We start from the raw sequence: 21,479 nt of genomic DNA on the forward strand, positions 1-21,479 counted from the left end.
GTTCAGTTTGCTGTTTCTGCTCCAAGCATTTGGTGCTTAAGACCATTTAATATGAATTCTGCCTTACTTGTCTCCTTGCTCCCACACATGCAGGCTCACCAACTGTGTTAACAACCAGCTCCTGAGCATCTTTACAGAGCTGGGCTCTGTGCCCCATCAAGCAATGATCAAGTCTTACCCAGTAACTCCTAACCCCTCTCTGCTCAGCTTGTCATCTTAATTGCTCTAAATGGATTCTTCCTTTGCTCTTTCATGAGCAGAGAGAATTCTCTGGGCTCTGGTTCTGCAGGCTGAATGGTGCCTAGTCTGAATCCTCAGTTCATGATCTCTGCACTTGTGAAACAATGCTTAGATTTAGAAGATGATTGCTTTAGCTGTCAAGGTGGATGTTTGTGCATGATTTGCTCTCCCTGCAGTCACACTGTTTAAGGTTCACTTGCTGTTCAATCAAAGGCATCAAGTAAGCTTTCTGCACTGGATTTAGAGTGATTTTACATCCTGCTTTGCTGTGCATGGCTCCCTACTGCCCCGGTGTGACCACAGAGCTGCTGCTGTCTGAAAGTGCTTGTGCTGCATGGGTTTGTGGTAGGTCCTGGTAGCTCCCAAGAGTAGGTTGTGGTCTTGCTGGAGTGCTCCAAAAATAAAAAGGAACTGTATGCTGATCCCTTAGTGCAGAATAGCTTGGCTTGGATCCCTGCATTCAGTGTGGGCTGCTGTTTCTAATGGTTTCAGCCTGCTCTAGAGGCTTTGTTTGGGAATATTTCTGCATGTAACAAATGTCACAGGGTGAGTTCATTGCCCACAGACAGACAGGTAGGGCCCCCACTGCTTTCCTGCACCAGAGTGCTGCAAATCTCTGCAGCTGCTGTGTCTGTCAGCCCTTGGATGCATCCCAGGGCACCTCAGCACTGTGTCCTGAGGGAATCAAACCTGTTCCACGTGGTTATGCCGTTTTACTTCCAGCTCAGTGTACAGACTTTTTGTATTTCTTCAAAAGCATTACTTTGAAGAAAATCAAGGTTTTGTTGTAATGATTATAGATGAACTTTTGTAAGAAGTATTTCAGTTTTAGAGAAGCTCTGCTGCATCCCCAGTTCCCTTCAAGTGACACCTGTACACAAGAACAGTGGAGTCATTTTTATAGCCTTTTATTAGTGTGTAAGCACATCCATGGTGCATATAAAACTGTAACAGTTGACTTAATTTCAACAAATTATATTTTTCAGTAAGTGATTAAAAAGGCACTTCCACCTTGTGAATTGTGCATCAGGGATGTAGTAACCAGGAGAAAACCCTATATTAATTGAATACTCAAAACAAAATGAAAGTTTAAGAAAATATTAACTGACCAATGCCTTTTTTTCCCTGCAACAATCTCACAAATCCTCTGTAGACTATAGTTTACTGGGATTTAAGTCTTTTGAGCTACTGGAACTCACTTTCTGCAAGATTCTCAAGGTGAATTACTCTGTTAAAAATCCCCACCTTTTCAAATACGCTTCATGGTAAAAAAAGTTTTGGAGTACTTGTAGCATCAGTCTATACATTGGAGACAAGGCAGTTGTGCTTTTATCTGTCAGAGGAGTGGGTGTATGTGACCTTGACACTAAGAGTAGACTTATACAGTGCTAAATATCCTCCTCCCTCCCTTCCCTTGCTGCAGTGCAATTTTTAAAGCGTGTTTATTCACTGGCTTTTGTTCCATTGAAATCTCCATCTCTTGCATCCATTTCATCATCGCCTCCATCTATTGCATTCTCAATTACTCTTCTGCCTCCAGATCTACGGGGTGGGGCAAAAGATGCTGGCTCATTTCCCCTCCTGCAGCAAGAGGGGAAAAATAAAAAAAAAAAAATCAGGTGTTAGGTTTGGAATCCTCACAAATAAGTAGAGTTGTGTAACAGGATGTGTGGGGCTGATGGTTCTAAATGCAGAAAAGCCAAGAGCTGTGGCTTTCAGAGGCTGTGGGCCTCTAATTTCACTTTCTGTTCTGTAACTTGTAATTTGAGAACAGGCTGAGACTCCCAATTGCTTGGAAATGTGCTTGTGTCCTTGTCCTCTTCCCAACAGTCTCATCAGCCCCAAATCACCCTCACTCTTCCCCTCATTCCACTGTTTTCCCCTATGGGAACTGCAACAGAAGGTACTTGAAAGGAGTGGGAAAAGGGACTGTGTCCCTCCTGCCCCTGTGGAGGAGCAAGCAGAGAGAGCAATTTGTACAGAATTTCTGCCCACCAGTTCTGAAGGGCCGTGAGCCCTGGGCCTGGGGCAGTGCTGTGGATGTCAGCACACATTTCTGAGCACACAGCTCCTCTCTGCACAGGCTGCATGGTCAGAGCACCACTGGTGCTGTGACAGCAGGGACACCCAGGGTCTGAGGAGTTCCAGTCTCTTTCCCAAAAGAGAGAGGAGTCATTGCTTTGGAACTGTTGTAACCTGTGGACTGATGCTTAGCAGTGCAAGTGTCCTACAGGAAATGCTTTGCCCACTTTAACCCCTCTTCCTCTCCCATCTCCCTCCCATCCTCATATATTTTATAGGCACATCCCAAGGCAGGGACACTTTGGTCCTCAAGGTTAATTTTTTTGGGAGGTGTGAGCAAGTGAGACAGACAATGGGTTTGTCCCATGGCCTCCATTGCTAATGTGCTACAAAGCATTTCAATTTTGTGACATGGCCTCTCACTTGCCCCTCATTAAGCAAACCTTTGTAAAGGCTTGAGACCACAGATATAAGCAATAAAATAAATTCATGATCACTGGATATTGTGCCCAAAATACTAATTTGGTGTTAAATAGATCCGAAACTGCACTTTTGGGTACAGCAATCATGCATAAATATTTAAAGGCTTGTCTTGTCCTTGCAAAAGACTAAGCCAGTGCCCTTTCTGAAGCACCTATGTAAGTCCAAAGTTCAGTCTTCCATATGAGAGAAGAGGGTAGGAACATTAGCTGGACTAGCTTAGTTCAGAGGCACGAATCTGCAATTCCAAGATGGAAATGTGACACGTAGTCTGTTTTCCATAATTCTGCCCTTAAACTTCAGTGTGAGCAGGCAATTAGCTAGCTAATAAAGCTTCATATAAGATCTGCTAACTAAACATGGTTGTTCTGGTGCTGATGGCGTGCATGGAACACAAGGGTGTGTCATTTCTGTCCTGGTGTGTGCTTGGCAGGGTCTAACAGCAGGGTCTCATTTCACGGCAGCAGAGATTTGTTATTACTATTTAGCAAATAAATTCTAGTTAGGTTCATGAATTAGTTAATTTTTGTTAATAAAGGAAGAGCTCTCCACCCTGTTGGACTTGTGCTGTCTGGACTCAGTCACTGATGAGTCCTTTGTGCTGCAGTAATTCACTGAAGTGCTGTAAGAGAACATGGGACTGCAGGGAATAGCAGCAAGAGTCTCACCAAACTGTGCACTGCAGTTTTGGCCACAAAGTGAACTCCTTATCATCCACTAACTATTTATTAAAAGTGTTGCAGTATGCATAAACTTACCAGTTCTTTAAACTAGTATTGTCCCTGTGGATAAAAACCTTTTGTTGATATCTGTTCCTCTTAAAGAAGTTTATGTGTTTGATAATATTCATGTGGTCATTGGTATTAGTACCTTTAAGATAATGTGTGTATCTGGGACAAGCCTTCAGCACCAGTGTTTGCTTAGCAAATCTGTTTTTAATCTGCCTCTAAACCAGTGCTACTGGAGTGGTGCTTGAGTAACAGTCTGACTGGAAATATTAGGCTGACTAAAAGGCACATGCAAGGACAAGACATCATCTTTAAATATTTGTGTATTCACAGCAAAATCCAGCATATGTAAAATAGAAAATATACAAATATTACAAAGCAATAGCTCTTTAATTTTTGCAGTGCAGGTATTATTCTTATCTCCAGAGAATGTGCTAATAAATACAACATAATGCTGTGCTAGGTTACAGTGTCAGCTTTAATGTCTGTGCTCTATGTTTTAATACAGTAAACAAGCAATGTCTGTAAAACAGCTCTAAAAGCCTCAGTAATAACTCTTTGTAAGCAATACAGGCACAGAGTGCTACATATTGAAAGGCAAGACTTTTTCTTTTGTCTGTGATTGTGTGGTGTGTGATAAATCACATGCAAGTAAGGTCTTCCCACATCTCAGGTGAATTAGATGGGCTCTTACCTTAGGTCAGCATTACAGTAGGCACAAGAAATACTGTGATATTCTCATGACATGCTGTGACACTCCATGTTCATTAGTCCTTTTAATCAATTTTACTAATCAATGGTGTATTTTATTTGAAAAAAATTTACTCTTCATGGCAGTGCACAAAGATGATGTGCAAAAAAAATTCATGCAAAAAAAAATCAGAGTACTTGCTTAGGTACTCTGTTGGTAGAGCTTGTGAGAATGCAATTGGTAAGTTTATGTCAACACATAATCTACTTAAATATGTATCACTGATGAACAGCTGATGGTAGCTAAATTATTGTAATATTTGTCTTTTTTGATAAAACAGATTAATGCCAAGATATCCAAGCCTTCACAGTTTGCAGAAACCTCACATAATTTTAACCAGGGCCAAAGAAAATGGAAATTTGTGCAATACAAGCTAGCTGCAAAGTTGAAGGCATGGTACCTGCTTAGTCATGCGAAGGTTCCTGTGTCCCTCTGAAACAGAGATAAAGAGTCCTGGGCAGTTATACTAGGCACATGGTCATGATCAGAGGTAGGTAATTACTTCTAAATAATTAAACAAAGTACATCACAGCCAATTACATTACATTTAGATAAAACAGAAATGAGCTGTATGGTGTTCTGTGTACTAGGGCTGGACACAGCCACTGCTTCATAAAGCAGCCAAGAGCATGTAACTACCCAAGGTGGTGCTAATGGAAAACGCTGCTACATCCGTAACTCTTCACTTTGAAGGGAATCCATACCCAGTAATACTGAAGCATGGTACTGGTAAATACTCTGGTAAACTGTTCAAGAACACAAGTAAATGGGTGCTTTTTTTCATCTGCCCTACTGTTGGTCTTAGGTAGAAGGCAAAATTCTATGGTGTAGTGATGCAGATAGAGCAGTTTCTTTATAGCTCAAGTCAGCCTCTTTATTTCAGTGAGCTCATGTTTTCAAACCCAATGAGTGCAGAACTCAGGGATGAAGCTGACTGACCACAGCTTTATCTTTTTCCCCATGCAGTTTTAACAAGAAAATGCAAAGGGACATTTTAATCTTTTCCTTGGTCTGATGACACTGAATCCCATAGTGGTGAAGTCCAAAGAGACTTTGGAATAAGAATGATTTAATGTGCTTTGCTTTTTGCTGCCTGTGATGTCTGAGACGGTTCACAGTCGTTCCATGTGAGTTGTGCGTGTGTGAAAGTGTGAAAAGCACAAGCATTTCTACACTTTAGTGACTGCTTCTGTACAAATAGATACAGCCATTATATAAGGGGTGTTTTCAAAAGCAACCAAACCTAATTCTGTTCCAATTTAAGCCAAAAGGATTTTGATTAGAGAAGAGTAAGGCCTGTGCCATGTTATCACAGTTCATTTCAGCTGAAATCCTGAGGCTGCTGCAGTATGAAATGCACTTCACTCCTAACTTCAGCCTTTTGTTCTGAGTGCCAAGCTAACCAAGGAGTGAGTAACTCTGCAGCGTTATCAGCGTCTGTTCTTCACCCGAGAGATTTCTTTCCACTTTTGTAGTTCAGCTCTAAATTTCAAGGCTGGCAGTGAGTGGGAAGGGCTATCCCAAACAAGAGTACTCTACCTGAGCTTGCTTTTTAGTGCTGCAACCTCACGGCCCAGGGCTTCATTGCTCTCGGTGGCTTCATCCAGCTCCCTCTGCAGCTTCCTGCGGTTTGCGTTGATGCGCTGCGACTCTTCCTCAGCCTCCTCCAGCTGCCTTTTCAGCTGCTTGAGCCGTGTGTTGCCCTTCTCAGCCTAAAGGGAAATTTCAGAGTAATGCTTTGATTTAAAACGGATCTCAGAGCTTCACATTCCTCATTTTAATTTCATGCCTCTGTTGAGAGTTGTACTGAAACATGACCCAAATCAAAGACAGAAGCTTACAGCCTGAAAATAACATTGCTTTGTGGGAGTTCATTTTGCTGATAGCTACTGTATTCAGACACAACCTCATTGTTTCTTTTGCTGCATGGTCCTACCTCTGCTTTTTGGGCTTGCAGATGGCTTTGCATTAGATAAAGCTAAAATTTTAATGTAAAATATGTCCAGCATCTCTATACATGTAGCAGCAAGGGTGTTGTGCACAGTCCTGTATATTGCTGTGCAGTCAGATTGTTGCAATTGGCTGATTAACAAGGACTTGTGCTTTGGCACTTGATGCCAAAGAGGCAATTCCATGCCCTTTTGGCATGGAAGAATTATATTATCCCATATTTTAGCAATGGACTGTGTGGCTTTCCCAGCATAGAATCCAAGCATGCAGTCTGCTTTCTAGAGGGGCATTTGCCTGAGGCACAGCATGGAGTTTTCCTTTCTTAGGTCAAAACCTAAAAACTCCTGTGCCCTCGACTAAGACCCTTGTGACACAGTCTGTACCTGATCTTTGTACTGCTCTGCTTGCTTCCTCTCATCCTCCACCTGCAGCAGGGCATCCTTCAGCTTCTTGTCCTTCTGGCGCAGCGTCTTGGCCGCTGCCTGCTTCTCTCTGCAATGACAGGGCAGCGTTGGGGGATGTGGAAGTCTGTACTCTCCACCTGCCCTGGGCTTGTGGTTCATGAAACTGGCACCAAGGACCCCCGTATTAAAGGTCTTGGTGAATTTAACAGGTGAATTCTATGGAAAACTTTAGGGCATGTTCTTCTGATCAAAACAAAACCACATATATGTCTCTGCTGTATGCTAGAGGTGCTCCAGGAGATGTGTTCTGAAACACAAGGTGATTTCCTCAAGGAATAATCCAACAAGTGGCACAATGTGTTATGGCAATTAACCTGGCAGAGTCATAGGGCAGTTACTAAAATGTAGGGGGCAGATCCTTGCCTATAGTACCAGTAGAACTTTTCAGCAATAAAATGGATCATAATCAGAAACTAGCAACTCCTGTTACTTGCCATATGTCTCAGAAATGTTAAGTGAGAAAGAAACTTTACCAAGTTTAGTGGCACTGACAGCCTGATGGCACAAATCTTGCTTGCCTTTGTTTATTTTCTGTCTCATTAACTGGAACAATAAATGGAAAAGGAGAGACCAGTACCTGGCTTCCTGTTCCAATTGCTCTTCGAGAGAAGCAATTTTGGCCTCCAGAGCAGCAATTGTGGCTTTGAATTTGTTCTTCACAGCTCCCTCCATCTCCTGCAGCTTACTCTTTAGCTCTTTGTTCTGCCTCTCCAGTTGCTGCCGCGCATTTTCGTTCTTCTGTGCGGTTGAGCGCTCTGTTGCCAGCTCATTGTTCAGCTGCTCTGCCTGCAAGGTGGGAAGGGATGCTGTCACAAGTGCATGCTCTCAGAGAAATGACAGGTGGCAGTTTGGAATGGCAATCCTCCAGATATTCAGAACCACAAGTAGCTTTTGCTGGAATAGGAACAGAAGGTTCCTGAGCTGGAATGAGCTGTACCTGCTGCACTGCTTTCCTCATGCGGTCACCCATTGCCTCGATGTTGCTCTGCTCCTCTTCCAGCTCTTCCTCCAGTTGGGCAATTCTGGCCTCCAGCCGCCGCTTCTCATCCTGAAGGCTTGTCCTGGAATTTTAAAAAGGGAGTAGTTATGGCTCTGACCATATGTTAGGATTGTATTGTGAACTGCCAGTAATTCAGAAAGAGAACTAGAATTTCAATGAAAGTAGTCATATGCGTGCATGTTGTCCTGTCAAGAGCAGATGGGTGTTGGGAACGGAACAAAACTTCTCTTGGCAGCATTAGTAGCTCGTTCAGAGCCTTGTGTGTAATTTGGTGAATTCCTACCTTCCAGAGGCAGCGCTTGCAAGTTCCTCTGCCATCTCTTCTTTCTCCTGGTCTGCTTGTTTGCGAGCTCTTTCTGCAGCAGCCAGGTCCTAGAGAAATGGAAAAAGGAGCATAGTAAAGAAATGAGTAAATGTGCAAATAGTTATAGCACGATTCAGAGAACTGTACATTTTCTAAAGCTGGTATGAGATGGGTTGTCTTATTAACAAAATAAATTCTGGTCATGTCATAAATCCTAGGGAAGTACAATGAAATACACTTTCTCCAGCCTGTGATGGCCATTTAATACAGTAGCAATAACAGCACTAAGCCCTCAAGAATTTATTGCTATTGAAAACAATTTGTGTTGGATCTTACAGTTCATTTCCCTTTAAGGCTGGCTATCTTTACTCTTTTCCAAGGTGAATTTTTTTGGCTCAATCTGACTGTGCTCATATGTAGATCCAACAGCTTTAGTGGAGTGCATGGAGCACATGGAACTTGTTACAAGTCCAATCCCTAAGAGCTGTTGGATTACTTCACTGCAGTTCTGTTTTGCTGCTGAAGGCCATGTGTAATCTCCTTCATTCTGCTGTAGGTTTCCCACTTTACCTCCTGAAGCTGCATGAGTTCTGCTTCCAGGCTCTTTGCTTTCTTCTCATTTTCTCTGGCTGTAGCAAATATTTCTTCTCTGGCAGCCCGTGCATCATCCAGCTCTCGTTGGTAGTCCTTCATCTGGGCCTTGTTGAAAAGAATAACAAATTTGTGACAATTTCAGTTGAAAGAAATGTGGATGGAACAGAGGACATACACATTTACATTGTTACAATGCTGCTGAAGTTATATTTTCTGCAAGATCTGGTAGCACATTTTGGAAAGATCTGAAATGCTGCTCCAAGGAGGGCGATGCTTCCACTTGAACACTGCATCCTCTGTAATGCCTATTGTCCATATGTCCTCTGAATATTTGAGTACATGTACAGTCTTAATGTTTCTGATTAAGAAAATTTTTGTTGTTTAGTTGTTAGCACGTGACAGAACAGTTGATATGGAGGTTTAAAGTATAAACAGGAACACAGTAATTCAGAGACAACCTGATTTCTGAACAGCATTTTATGCTCTTGAGTCAAGTGTTAGAAGCCAGATTGAAGCCCTGTAATAGATTTTAGATGTGAATCTTTGTTTTCCCCCATGTGGGTAAATCAGTAGCAGATAAGTATTGGCTAGAGAATTCTGGAAACTCTCTACCACGATGAAATTTAAGATTTTAATCATTTGCCTTGAGAATTTTTTCACTGTCATTCAAACTGAGTGTTCAAATGCTGGTATTTGAATGTGGCACTCTAGTTAAAAATTCCCCCTGGGACCAATCATCTGTAATGGGCATCAAGTTCACAAATGTCACCTGACTTTTGTATTGTGTCTGTACGAGACACAGCAGTGGGAGAAACTGCATTTTTGGGGTTACATACCTGTAATTTGCGAAGTTGTTTGATGGCTTCTTCCCGGCCCTTGTTAGCAGAGTCAGCCTGGCTCTCCAGGTCCTTAACATCCATCTCCAGCTTCTTTTTGGCGGCAGCTGCCAGGGCACGCTGCTTGCGCTCATCTTCCAGTTCCGTTTCATATTCATGGAGCTGATCATCAAGGAAAAGAAGTTCAGTTTGGGAAAGTTCCTGGGCACTCCTAAACACTCTGTGAATGTCTGAATAGCTTATACAGACCCCGTATGTCTGTTAACTGTGGTTTCCCTGGCAGTTAAAAGAGATTGCCGATTTGTCCCAAAATTAAAGGTTTTTGAAAGGACTCAGCAATCCAGGTTCTGTATTCATGGAAATATGTGTGTTACAAAATGATGGCTACAGCATTGTCCTTGCTGTCACAACACTTCTGTAAGTAATTTTTATCCTGTTTTCATCTCCAATGCTTTTGTATGCATTAATGTACCTTGGGAAGACAGATATATTAGAAGACTTCTTTTTTCACTCGCACTGAGAATACAGGGAAGGTGGTTCTGACTATGTCAGAAATAACAATTCATGTGTTTTATGCTATATTGGTTCTCGAGTTAAATAGCTACATTTGTTAGTAACTCTGCATCTACTACTGAAACAGGGAATCCCCCTGCCTTTTTCAGTACAAGAACCCGTTTTTTCTTCTTCCTTTTTTTTTTTTTAATCACCAAGTACAAGGCAATGTAATGCTTTTTTTTTTCATCATAGTGAGGTGCTTTAATAATGGCATTAGGCTGGGGCCTTTCAGCTGGCTTGGTTAGATATTTACAAAGGCAGTAGTAGGGAACGGTACCTGTCTGAGGAGTTGTCTTTTCTTCTCCTCATTCTGTTCATCTCTGGCTTGTAAATCTCTTTCAAACTGGCCTTTCAGGGCCTGCATATTAACTTCCAACCTGAGTTTGGCATCTTCTGCAGCCTGTAGCTCATCCTCTAGCTCTTCTAATTGTGTCTTCATCTCTTCTACTTGCTGTTCAAGGGTCCGTTTAGATTTCTCCAATTCATGGACCTTTTAAGCAATGAGAATTTATTAGACTTGTTATGAGAAATAAGAATCATTCTAGTTATACACAGTATACCTGCAGTATAGGCCACATTTGAAACTATAAGGTGTGGACAATGAATAAACTAATTTACACTGAAAATGCTAAATTAGCTTTATTTTGTATACTTGCAAAACTGTCTCAAAATAATGAGATTCTCTTCATCCCAGTCTTTTATTTTTAATCTAGCCAAATATCATAATTTAATTTATTCAGTATTAGAAGTAATATAATCATATCCCTGTAAGAAAAGAAGTGATTGGCAATGCAGAAGTGGAAATTTACTGCAGGTATGTACGTAAATATAAAACAGATGGCAAAGTCGAATATAACTAATAAAATAAGATTTGCAGAGTTTACAATTTCAAAGAAGTGTAATAAACTAGTACATTATTTAGAAATCAATTAAAATCTTCTTCATGCTTGAAGTTATGTTAAAAATAAACACAGCCTACAGATACTTTTCCAAATCCCTTGAAAGTATGGACACAAATGGAATAACCTTTGAATATTGTATGAAATATCTGATCTTGCTGAATGGATTTGTGTGCTGCAGAGAATTTCCCACACTGAAAACAATGATTTCTTTTATTAGCTGCTATTTTAAGTTATTGTTGTGGAAATCATTCTAAGGCCAAAACTTACATTCTTGCCAACATCATCTTTGGAGCTAACAAGATCTTCCATTTCAGCTTTCAACATTTTGTTTGTTCTCTCCAGTTCTTCTTTGGCTTCCAAAGCCTCTTCAAGTGCTCGAGCCAGTGACAGAGCCTTTGTTTCCTTTTCTCTAGCTTCAGCTTCTGCTCTGTCCCTTTCATCTGCATATTTTGCTGAGATGTTCTTCTCTTCAGCTAGCATCTGTAAAAAGATAGTGTCAGTGCAGGAGGTCATTAGGAACAGGGCTTTTCTATTGCAGCTGCCTTGCCAGTTGTTAATGACAGAGAAGAATCTCTGCTCTTGATAAAGGCATATAAATACAAAATTAACCATTTTTTGTATAATTAAATTTTAGTTAATTTTTTTGTCCCCTTGTATCCTCTGAGTTCCAGACAGGTGATAACACAGCAAGGGAGAATCCAAAGTCCATACCTGATCAAACTTCTTCTGTTTCTTCTCCAGGTTGGAGACCAGCTGACGCTGGTTGTCTAAGTCCACCACCAGATCATCCAGCTCCTGCTGGAGTCTGTTCTTGGTTTTTTCCAGTTTGTCATAAGAAGCAGCTTTTTCCTCAAACTGTTGTGTGAGACTTTCAATTTCTTTCTGAAGTTTCTTTTTACCTTCTTCCATAAATTCTACTGTGGTGGTAAATTCCTGTATCTTCTTCTTGGAGTCAGAGAGCTGAAATTTGAATGCAGAGGACAAATCTTTGTAGCTGTGACAACAAAACATGGCAGAGAGACAAAAGCTTGGCCAGGAGACAGCTAAGCCCTGGAGCTTTCCTAGTTTGACCTGTGTGAAGCTGGTGACAGTTATCCTTCACCCAGCTTTCGTAAAATGAGGCAGAGCACAGATACAGGATGAACATACTGGCCTTTTGTGCAAGACTAAGTTACCTTGCATTCGTGTCTGTCCTAGGGATGACACTTCAAAGGACAGGGAGACTGTCCTTGTGGAGGACCATTGCCTTCACTGTGGAGCACCACTGGTGCCATCTGGGCTAACAGCACAAATTCCGTGTGCTGTGCCAGGATAATTCTACAGATCCTGTGGAGCTGCCGACACAACTCCCAGTGATGGAGCTAATGATTTAACTATGGCACTGATACCTGTATTGTCAGTGTTGAAATATGTCTCTCCAGATTTTGTTTTGCTTCTACTTCTTCATCCAACTGCTCCTGCAAGCTGTTCTTTTCATCCTCCAGCTGGCGGAGCTTGGTGGACACATTTAGCTTCTGCCGTGTTTCCTCCTGAAGCAGCTCCTGCAGTCACCACGTCAGTTGGAAAGACAGTCATTAGTTTAGGTCTTTTTGTTGTGCATTTTATGAATATTGTAGGTGAGCTGATCTTGGATGCAAAGTTTACCTGCGTGTCTTGTAGCTGAGATCCTAAGGCTGCAACATCTTTGGTCAGTTTGATATTTTTGCTTTCTGCTTCATTGAGCAAACCGGTGACATTTTCAACCTCCACCTGTGAGATGCCAGAGAGAATAAACTCAGATATTTGCAAACGTTCAAAATCTTCCTTAAACATTAGTTTCCTTGAATTTGTCTGAAATACTATCTAATGCCATTTTTGTCTAGTTTACCACAGTATTTTATTACTCTATATCAAAACCTAGTCATATTAATAAACCAATAATAGCATGTTCCTTGCAATGAATTGCAAAGGAGAATGGGGATTTTTGATGGATTTTCCTCCTCTTCCCAAGTTTGGCAGAAGTTGATTATATTTTCTTATTTATCCACCAGCTTAAAATAATAAAGCAAAACTTCCTGCAGCTATGAACAAGATGTAACAGTAAGCTTGATCAGTATATCTGGACATTGAACATCTACCAGAGAACCATTTAAAATGATCTTTAGCTATTAAGTGAGCATTCCCCTTTCGCTGTCATCTTTTCTGAGCACATTTATTTAATAGCTGTCTGAGACATTTCCAAAAGCCACATACCTATCAATCTTCCCACCACCCAAAAATAAATGAACAGAAAGAAACAGTCAGATCTGCATCGTGGTCACTGAATCAGTGATGGCATTGCAGACTGCAACACGTACAGAGGGGTGGTGAGAATAAAGCTCCCAGTTCCATGACATGGAGTGGTTGTGGTTGATTAATTGGGTGATAATTGAGATAGTTTAAGGTGATCAAAAATGAGCATTTTGGCTGCAGGGCCATAATTCCTCTACATACACCCTCACAAAACAGTATAACCTGGGCTTCTTGGTCCCATGGTGTCACAGCAAAGCATCAAACTCCTTCCTACCTGTAATTTATGGACTTTCTCATTGAGTTCTGTCCGAACACGCTCTCCCTCAGTGTATTTGGACTGTAAATCCTGCAGCTGTACTTCCAGCTTCTTCTTCTTGTGCTCCACATCTTGTTTGGCCTGATTCAGGCTCCTGACTTCATTAGCCAGATCAGCATTGTCTTTCTCCAGTGACTGCTTGGTCTTATCCAAGTTTGCTTTAGCCTACAAGCATGTGAAGAAGTGAATAGAGATGATTTATAAGAGGCAATAGTGTTATCTAGGAGATAGTTTTTAATGAGCTGGATTTCTGTTTACCCGTTTAAATTGTTCCAGCTGCTCTGTGAGCTCTTCCACAGCCTGAGTGTGCTTCTGCCTCATCTCCTGGACCTGGGCTTCATGAGTCCGGGTCTCCTCCTCCAGAGCTCTCTTCAGCACGGTGACCTCCTGCTCACGCTTTGCTCTGCAAGGTGACACACATCAGTGGGGCAGCAGCAGGAGGGAGCATCCCAGCCCTGCTTTAATCCTCAGGATTGTACTGAGCTTGGTGATGTGCCTTTCTGCCCCTTGGGTTACATCTCCATACCTGAGCTCCTGCTGGGTGGCCGTGGTATCCAAAGTATCCTCCAGCTCTGTCTTAAGAGCCTCCAGCTCTTCACCGAGGTCTCTCTTTTGCTTTTCTGCTTTGTTTCTTGCAGCTTTTTCAGACTCCAAGTCTTCCTGGAGGTCAGAAATTACAGATTCCAATTCACGGATCTTCTTGAGGGCGTTGTTCTTCTGAGTAGTTTCATCTTCAAGCCTTTTTGAAAAAAGAGCATTTCATTTTGGAAATTAAAAAAGTAATAATGATTTCACTTTGAGGAAGTCAGTATACACTAGGGATTTTTAAGTTCTGTGCATGAAAGTGCCAAAGAAAGGGAGGACTGATGCAAAAAAGATCAGACAGCTGTACTTTAGCTGGGTGCAATGTCTAGAGATGCTAATCAGTTGATTCAGCAAATTTTGGTTGACTGTTTTCCCTCTTAAATTTATAGAGAAAATCCACTGAGATTCTGGAGTGGATCAAGGTCAAACTCTTAATTAACTTTTGCCTATTGCCTATGAAGTAGATTGTTGCATTTCACTGTACTCGACAGCACTGCCCTTGCCTATGGGAAGAGTTTTCATTGATACCTGGAGGTAATTCAGTAAAATAGATTATTTGTCTATGGACAAGCAATAGCTTAATCATTTTTCACAGAAAGACATTTGGAAAATGGGGAAGCACACGGAGGGGATGAACTGAGAGATGAGATTCATGGCTGGAGCTTCTCAGTGTCTGGGAGGGGGCAAGATATGTTCCAGCCTGGCCTTTCCACCATGTGCAGACCAGGAGTGAGTACCTGGCCAGAGCAGCCTGCAGCTCTTCCTCCTTCTTGGCCAGTTGTGCCTTCAGGTCAGCAATTTGTGCCTGGAGCTCTGCAATCTGCTCGTGTAGATCATTCACCTCCCCGTCCAGCTTCCTCTTAACTTTGTCCAGTTCTTGTCTGCTCTTTTCCTCCTTCTTCAGCCGCACTGCAAAAGGAGGGATTTTGGTCACCAGACTGTGGCAGTGCCAGGAGTCCTTAATCTGATCTCAGACTCAGGCCTCCAGTGTGGCCATGCATTTAACTACAAGTCACTGTGGTTTTGGAGCAACATGCTATGCCTTGTTTCTAGCCCTCCTAAAGAATAATTTCTTTATCTTTCTCCAACATAAGTATTTTTCTCTTCACTCTTTTATATGTAACAAATAAAAGGTTTTTGTTGTTTGGCACCATGGGGATTTGTTGATTATCATCAAATTGGCTTCAGCATAAAAAAAATTTGAAATATCTCACAGATTTTTAAAAAGTTCTCTCCAGATTCTGTTTAGGCTTTTTTGCTCTGTGCCAAGGAAGAAGAAGAAATTCTACAAAACCCTCAATAAACTATTGTTCATGTTACCTTCAAGTTCGGAAATCATAGATTCATGTTTGTTCTTGAGCTTTGTAAGATTTTTGGCTTTTTCTTCTTCTTCTGCAAGATTTGTTGTTAGATCACTTATTCTTTCCTCAAGTTGTTTTCTTTCCTTAAGGAAAATAAATACTTCTATTAGCAAACATGTCTGCCATTGGTGATCATAAATCAACTCTTTACCAATCAAAAATGCCCAAGAGATTGTCCTTTCATGCTGTATTTCTTGAGATTTTAGTGATACATTTCAATTTTTCAGTTACAGAGGAGCCATGGAGTGGTGTCTATGGCTTCCATGTTCTCTAAGCTGCTGCTCCTGGAATCTTGAGCTCTCTCTGATGGCTGCTAAGTACAGGACCCTGTTCCCAGGAGCATTCCCTTTTGAAAAGTACTGGAAGACATTCTTACTTCCAGTTTTAATCATGAAGTTTGGTTGAAAGTATTTGGTTGAAAACCCAGAGAATTATTTAGTCTGCTCTTGGATAAGAAGACATGTCTTCCACTGTTTGTGCTTAACTGCTGTCAATATTTTGCTTGAAGATATTGTTGCTACAGCAGATATCAAACACATAGTTTTACACAATTTTTAATTGTTTAAATGAACACAGAAAAATTATCAGAAATGCATTTGATCCAGGCTGGATTGATGGCCTGGTGTAACTACGTCGATGAGATTAGATAATCAAGAGTATTCCTGTTGTTCTAGTGGAAGAGAAGGTTTTCTCTATACTTTCACTGTTCTCAGAGTAAGAAAGTGGACTCAGAACACTCACTTTGCTTAGCTTGTTATTCTGATCTTCCATTATCAGAATATCATCTTCCATTTTCTTTATCTTGCTATCTGCTGCTACTTTTTCAAGTTGCAGTTTCTGCCTTGCAGCTTCTTCTTCTTCCAGCTGTTCCTCAAGGTCCTTTAGGGGGTGGAAAAGAAACCCACAAAACATGAATTCTGGAAATAAAATACTACTTATGTAATTCTTAAGAAATGCTTAATGTTTATTACTGTAGTTGTATATTCTGTTGTTTTATTAAGAACTAGACAATCTGTAATATTTGACAATATAGGAGGAAAGATTTATTAAAATAACGTTTTAGAGAAAAGATTAGGATTGAGATGAGGAGGAAGAGAACTCTGGGGGAAAGAGCATCAATTGATGGTCCTCCCTTCAGTAGCACAGACAAATCCTACAGAGGGTTGTGCAGCAAGCAGTGTCCTAGGATCTGAGATTTTCCAGTCTCTGTTGTGTCTCAGTGAGGTCCCAGTTATTGTCTGTATTTGTCACTTGTCCCTCCTTACCAGCATTTGTTGTTGCATCTTTTTCTTCTCTGCCTGCAGCTGCTGGCTGCGCTCCTCCTCCTCCTCAATCCTGGCTTCCATCTCGTGCAGGATCTCTTCCAGCTCTTGTTTCTTAGCAGCTAAGCGGACTCTCATCTCCTCAGCCTCAGCATACAGCTCAGTCTCTGCCTGAAGCTGCTCTGCCAGGAGGTTCTTCTCTTCAACAAGCTGCACAGATAAAATGGAGAGGAAGTTAAGGCTTGGAGTGCAAATTGGTTGTTTTACTGGACATTCCTGGGCTCCAGGCAGGCAGCTCCACCACACATTCTTGTGTGGATGTTGGGCCTTTCCTGAAGTGACCGGGAGCTTCTCTGCACTGACCCACTGCTCTGGACCATTGCTATGAAGGCAATCATGAGTGCAAAGGAGAGAGAGACTTTTATTATAACCCCTTCTAGACACAGCAAAAGAACAGCTAGTGTTTCCCAGAGGCTCAGAGCTGTAAATCACCTGTGAGTGCTTCTGTTCCAGCTCCTTCAATTCACTCTCTGCTTTTTGTTGTCTTTCCTTCGTTTTTTGTAGTTCTTCATCCTTGGCCTGCATTTCCTCCTCTTGGCGGGTGACTTGCAGCAGTGGTTTCACCTGGAAATGGAAAGGGTTTTTATGAGTGTTTCCTGTCAGTATTTGTGGTGCTGAAGGACTGACTGGCACTAATGGCAGTGCTGTCATTGCTCAAGACTGCACAGATACTGTCCAGCCAAGCTTGATGGGAACATCTTTAAAGCCCCAAGCCTCAGCAGTGTTGCTCTTGGCTGTCTCTTTGTTGATTCCTGGGGCCTTGTGAGCACCTCTGCCTCTGACAGTGCCACTTTTGAAATGTCTCCAGGCCTATTTTCATCCCTTGATAATGGACAAAGTCACATCTGCACAGAAAGGCAATGTGCACACACAAGTGTGTGTTACTGCCTATTTCTGGTTGCAGAGGAGATTGCTATCAATCCACGTAGGAAAAGTTTTCCAAATCCAAACTGAAGGCCATTCTTTAAACATCCAAGCCTCTTTAATAGGAAAACAGGCTTAATTTGCATGAGTGCCCAGCAGGAAGATGTTTAGTGTCCCAGTTAGGAATTCCCAAACTACTTGGTTCCCCATAGATATATCACTCTGGATGGTCAGAAAATTCAGTTTTACTCGGTGTTCTCATTATCCATCCCTGTGAAATTATTTCATTTTGTGGCAATTAAAAAAATCTCCAAACATGCAAAATTGTTTATGAATTTCTGCTTAACTAGATTGTTTTCTTCTCAAGCTAAAACTACCTTTAATGTTAATGGCATTATAGAGCTATCCAGAGTATCTCTAACCCCAAATTTTGTGAAACTAATGAGCCACCAGCTACAAAGGGCTTTGGAACAAGGAGTGTGCCTGACAAGATGTGCCTTGGTATCATCTGCATTTCATTTCTTTTGGAAAACTGAGGAGAGATTTACTGATAGCAGTCACTCACTTTAGTAAACAGTCTCCACCACTGCCAGTTCCTCAGCTTCAGGTAAGCAGCACAGTTTCTTTGGATAACCTTCATTGCAGTCAACTGTTGCTGTCTCTTGGCAAAAGCTCTGTAATTAAAAAAGTGAAGCAAATTGGTTCAGTCTGAGAACAGAGAGTGTTTGCAAGGTACACACATTGGGCAAAGAAACTCTGACATGAGAGTCTGCTGATGAGCCACACGGTTTGGGGAGTCTGGCATAAATTCTTTTGTTGCTTTAACAGTGCCTGTGCTTTCCTGAGGAAGGGTGGTAACTGGTTAGTTGTCTAGTATTTTATTTTGGTTTTTTGGCTGTTTGCATTTCATGGATAGGCACAGATGTATAGATGTTCTTGGTGTGAACATCTTTCCAGAGTACCCAGGCACTCAGATGTTGCACTGATTATCGTTCTTGAAACATATTTCTTTGTCTGACAGTTTGAAAGCCTTGATAGTATGCAGGAAAAAAAGGCATTATTGTTGATAGGTTTGTGGTGTACATTAACTGAGATCATGCTAGATCATCAGTGCTCCACACTGCAGCTGTGGAAGAAATTATTTTATGTTTTATAGATGCCAGGGGTGCTGCTATTGTAGACTTCAGTCACGGCTTAGGATGCTCCTTTTCCTGCTGGTACCAACACATAAATGTTTAAATGAAGCCATTGTCTCAGCTTATTGTACAGAGGGTGTGACCAGCCTCAGAGTGTAACTGCTTCCCTATAATTAATTACACTAATCAGCCCTTTTCTGGGCTGAAGTGAAACCTTCATTGGACATGAGTTCTAGTGCAATATAAATAATAATGAAATGTCTCAGTATCTTCAGTTTGTTCTGTGGAACACTGAAGGCCCCTGCAGATACTCTGCTGCAGAAAACATTCTATTTGCTAGCACAAATTCTTACTTTCTTGCTAGGTAGCCTCGGGACATAGCTTGGAAGGTGATAATGACATCTGTGATCTTCAGGTCTCTCTCTTCTTCCAGGTGAGCCAGAACACCTGTTCTGAAGAAGATTTTACTCTGGCCAATTCTGTACAAGTTGGGATCGAGCTCTAGTGCTTTGATCTGGAGGAAAACAGGGATATTTGTTAACTCCAGTGCTGAGGTCCAGGGTACTGAAAATCACTTCTCATTTCTGTTCAGTTTCAGTGCTTTTTTATGAGAATTATAGGCCTGATTATCAACAGGATCAAAAATGCTTTCCTCACCATGAGTATGCAAGCCTGCTTCCCATCCATGAATCCTTTAGGAATGGCATTTGCAGCGAGAATTTCGTATCTGCCAAAAGATGCTTATGTTAGGGAGGCTGAAACAGGCTGGGTGGCTCTGTACAGACAGAGAGGTGCCACAGCACTGCCAAGCCCAGGCTGGGCTGAGGGCTCGTACCGCTGGCGGAACTCCTGGAAGACGATCCTGTTGGGGAATCCCTGCCGGCAGATACGGATCCCTTCCAGGACACCATTGCAGCGCAACTGCTCCAGCACCAAGTGGGCGTCAAGCTTGCCAGACTGCAAAGGGAACAGAAGGGATGTTGAGCACAAATTTACAAAGATGTTACTGTCCACGTGTCTTTGTTTGAAGACATCGTTCAGCTCTGCCATGTGCAGCGAGCAGCTCAGCAGGAGTAATGCGCCAGGAGTCTGAAAACTGAGCATCTGAAACTTACCCTTTTTTCATGATTTGGAATGATGCAGCGGACAAAGTTGGGATTGGTGTTCCTTAGGGTGGTCATCAGTTTGGTCAGCTGCTCCTTATAGAGTTGTCCAACGGTACGGAACATGCCTTTCTTGGTTTTTGAGGCGCTGGGGAGTGAGCTTTCACTCATCTTGGCCATTTGGTCCAGCCCGACTATACGGTCCACTGAAATAGAAAAGCAAGAGTGGAACAGTTTATATAAACTATCCTTGCCTCACATCACACCCATCACTGGCATTGCTACGCTGCAGCTTCCCAAAGAGGACAGGTATATTTTTTATGCAATAGAAGAGTTCTGACAAATGTACTAGAAGCCCTTCTGGGTAAATAGTCTACTTCTGTCGAAGATGAAAATGTGGATTTTTTGTTAAGTAGTGGCAAAATGGAGCAACTGAATACCTAAAATATATGTTATTATGTCCATAAATTAAATAGAACTCCACAGAGCTTACATGACAGGCTTCATAAAACCTAACAATAATCTGTATTAAATGAAGTCTACAATTTTACACACTGAGCAACATTTTAACAGTGTAATGACTAATTTTTATTCTTTTGCTGAATAATATTAAGGAAATTTTTTGATAGTGCTAAAACTCTGTAGTAATTTTTTCATTAATGATGTCTTTAGAACACATTATTCTTATGTCTTAGTTCAGTCTCTTCTGTATTTATCATGTTCACACTTGTGTGCTGCCAGCAAGGGATGGCTGTCAAAAAGTTTTGGTAGGAGTTTCCCCCTTGAAACCCCATCACTGACTTAGAGTTGTGATTCATACCATCCTTCCAAAGGTCTGCTACAAATTTGTCTGAAGACTGGTTGAGCAGAGAAGTCACATTGTCGTTTAGTGGATCCATGTTCTTTGTCAGCCAGGCAGTTGCATTGTAGGTAACCTGCAGGGAACAGTGAGTGCTACATCAAAAATTTGTTCTTGATAAGAAATCTGGAGTGGCCAAGAACTGTAGGCATTGTATTAACACAAATCAGACAAATAATGTGCAAAGAGTTTCTAGGGTTGAGAGTTGAGTATTTATTCTCACGTGTACTAATGTCTTTAAAAAGTCTGCTTGCTAGAAAAGAATCCAAATTTTCAATAACCTCGGTGATGGTAGTTTTTGTTTTCTTGCAAGCTTAGCACGACCATGATTTGCATATTTTATTTCATGTATTGTATAATTAAAGTACTTATTAAGCATATTTCATAATTAAAGCCCTGTCTCATCAATGCAGGTACCAGAATGTTTCTCTTTGATCCTTTGTGTATCAAAGAATCAAAGATTCCTAAGTCAAAATAGCTCAATTTGCCAAGTACCTTTCCTGCATAGTGCATTATACAGAACTCTGTTTTGTCCTTGAGTTGCTTGGGCTTCTGGAATTTGGGATGGTTGCCTTGTTCTGTAATGAGTTTCTCCACAAAGGACGTGTCAGTAGCCTTGGGGAACCAGCACTCTTCATCCAGCAGAGCCAGGACACCGGGAGGGTTGGTCTGCAATGGGAGGGGGAACAGATCAGAGCCATCACAAGCAGAGTCAAACACAGAACACCACCTTCTTCACCCTGAGGTTACAGATCCTTCTGGGAAATAAAGGATCTCTTGTTGCACTGACACATAACTACACCACACATGTAGTATCCCACCTACAGAGAGAGAAT

General features: G+C 41.6%; 1 protein-coding gene across 4 annotated transcripts in view; it reads right to left on the bottom strand.

The window, feature by feature from the left end:
• Nucleotides 1-1,132: 1,132 nt before the first annotated feature.
• Nucleotides 1,133-21,479, bottom strand: part of MYH11 (myosin heavy chain 11) — a 55,753-nt gene continuing 35,406 nt past the window's right edge. For 2 of the 4 annotated variants that reach the window (XM_063414170.1, XM_063414169.1), the window contains 28 exons: nt 21,139-21,312; nt 20,605-20,719; nt 19,797-19,990; nt 19,517-19,638; nt 19,339-19,408; nt 19,035-19,195; nt 18,111-18,219; nt 17,114-17,245; nt 16,625-16,831; nt 16,101-16,238; nt 15,319-15,442; nt 14,736-14,907; nt 13,940-14,152; nt 13,672-13,816; nt 13,372-13,578; nt 12,471-12,575; nt 12,215-12,367; nt 11,538-11,786; nt 11,094-11,306; nt 10,202-10,414; nt 9,370-9,531; nt 8,510-8,638; nt 7,919-8,007; nt 7,573-7,696; nt 7,213-7,421; nt 6,555-6,663; nt 5,761-5,933; nt 1,133-1,821 (listed from right to left, as the gene is read on the bottom strand). In XM_063414170.1, the coding sequence (XP_063270240.1) occupies nt 1,683-1,821; nt 5,761-5,933; nt 6,555-6,663; nt 7,213-7,421; nt 7,573-7,696; nt 7,919-8,007; nt 8,510-8,638; nt 9,370-9,531; nt 10,202-10,414; nt 11,094-11,306; nt 11,538-11,786; nt 12,215-12,367; nt 12,471-12,575; nt 13,372-13,578; nt 13,672-13,816; nt 13,940-14,152; nt 14,736-14,907; nt 15,319-15,442; nt 16,101-16,238; nt 16,625-16,831; nt 17,114-17,245; nt 18,111-18,219; nt 19,035-19,195; nt 19,339-19,408; nt 19,517-19,638; nt 19,797-19,990; nt 20,605-20,719; nt 21,139-21,312 (4,350 nt within the window). In that variant the 3' untranslated portion in view covers nt 1,133-1,682. Of the gene's footprint in view, nt 1,822-4,621; nt 4,654-5,760; nt 5,934-6,554; nt 6,664-7,212; nt 7,422-7,572; nt 7,697-7,918; nt 8,008-8,509; nt 8,639-9,369; nt 9,532-10,201; nt 10,415-11,093; nt 11,307-11,537; nt 11,787-12,214; nt 12,368-12,470; nt 12,576-13,371; nt 13,579-13,671; nt 13,817-13,939; nt 14,153-14,735; nt 14,908-15,318; nt 15,443-16,100; nt 16,239-16,624; nt 16,832-17,113; nt 17,246-18,110; nt 18,220-19,034; nt 19,196-19,338; nt 19,409-19,516; nt 19,639-19,796; nt 19,991-20,604; nt 20,720-21,138; nt 21,313-21,479 lie in introns of all 4 variants that reach the window. The other 2 variants (XM_063414172.1, XM_063414171.1) reach the window with 2 other exon arrangements.

Source organism: Prinia subflava, chromosome 17 (genome assembly GCF_021018805.1).
Source record: "Prinia subflava isolate CZ2003 ecotype Zambia chromosome 17, Cam_Psub_1.2, whole genome shotgun sequence".
NCBI lineage: Eukaryota > Metazoa > Chordata > Aves > Passeriformes > Cisticolidae > Prinia > Prinia subflava.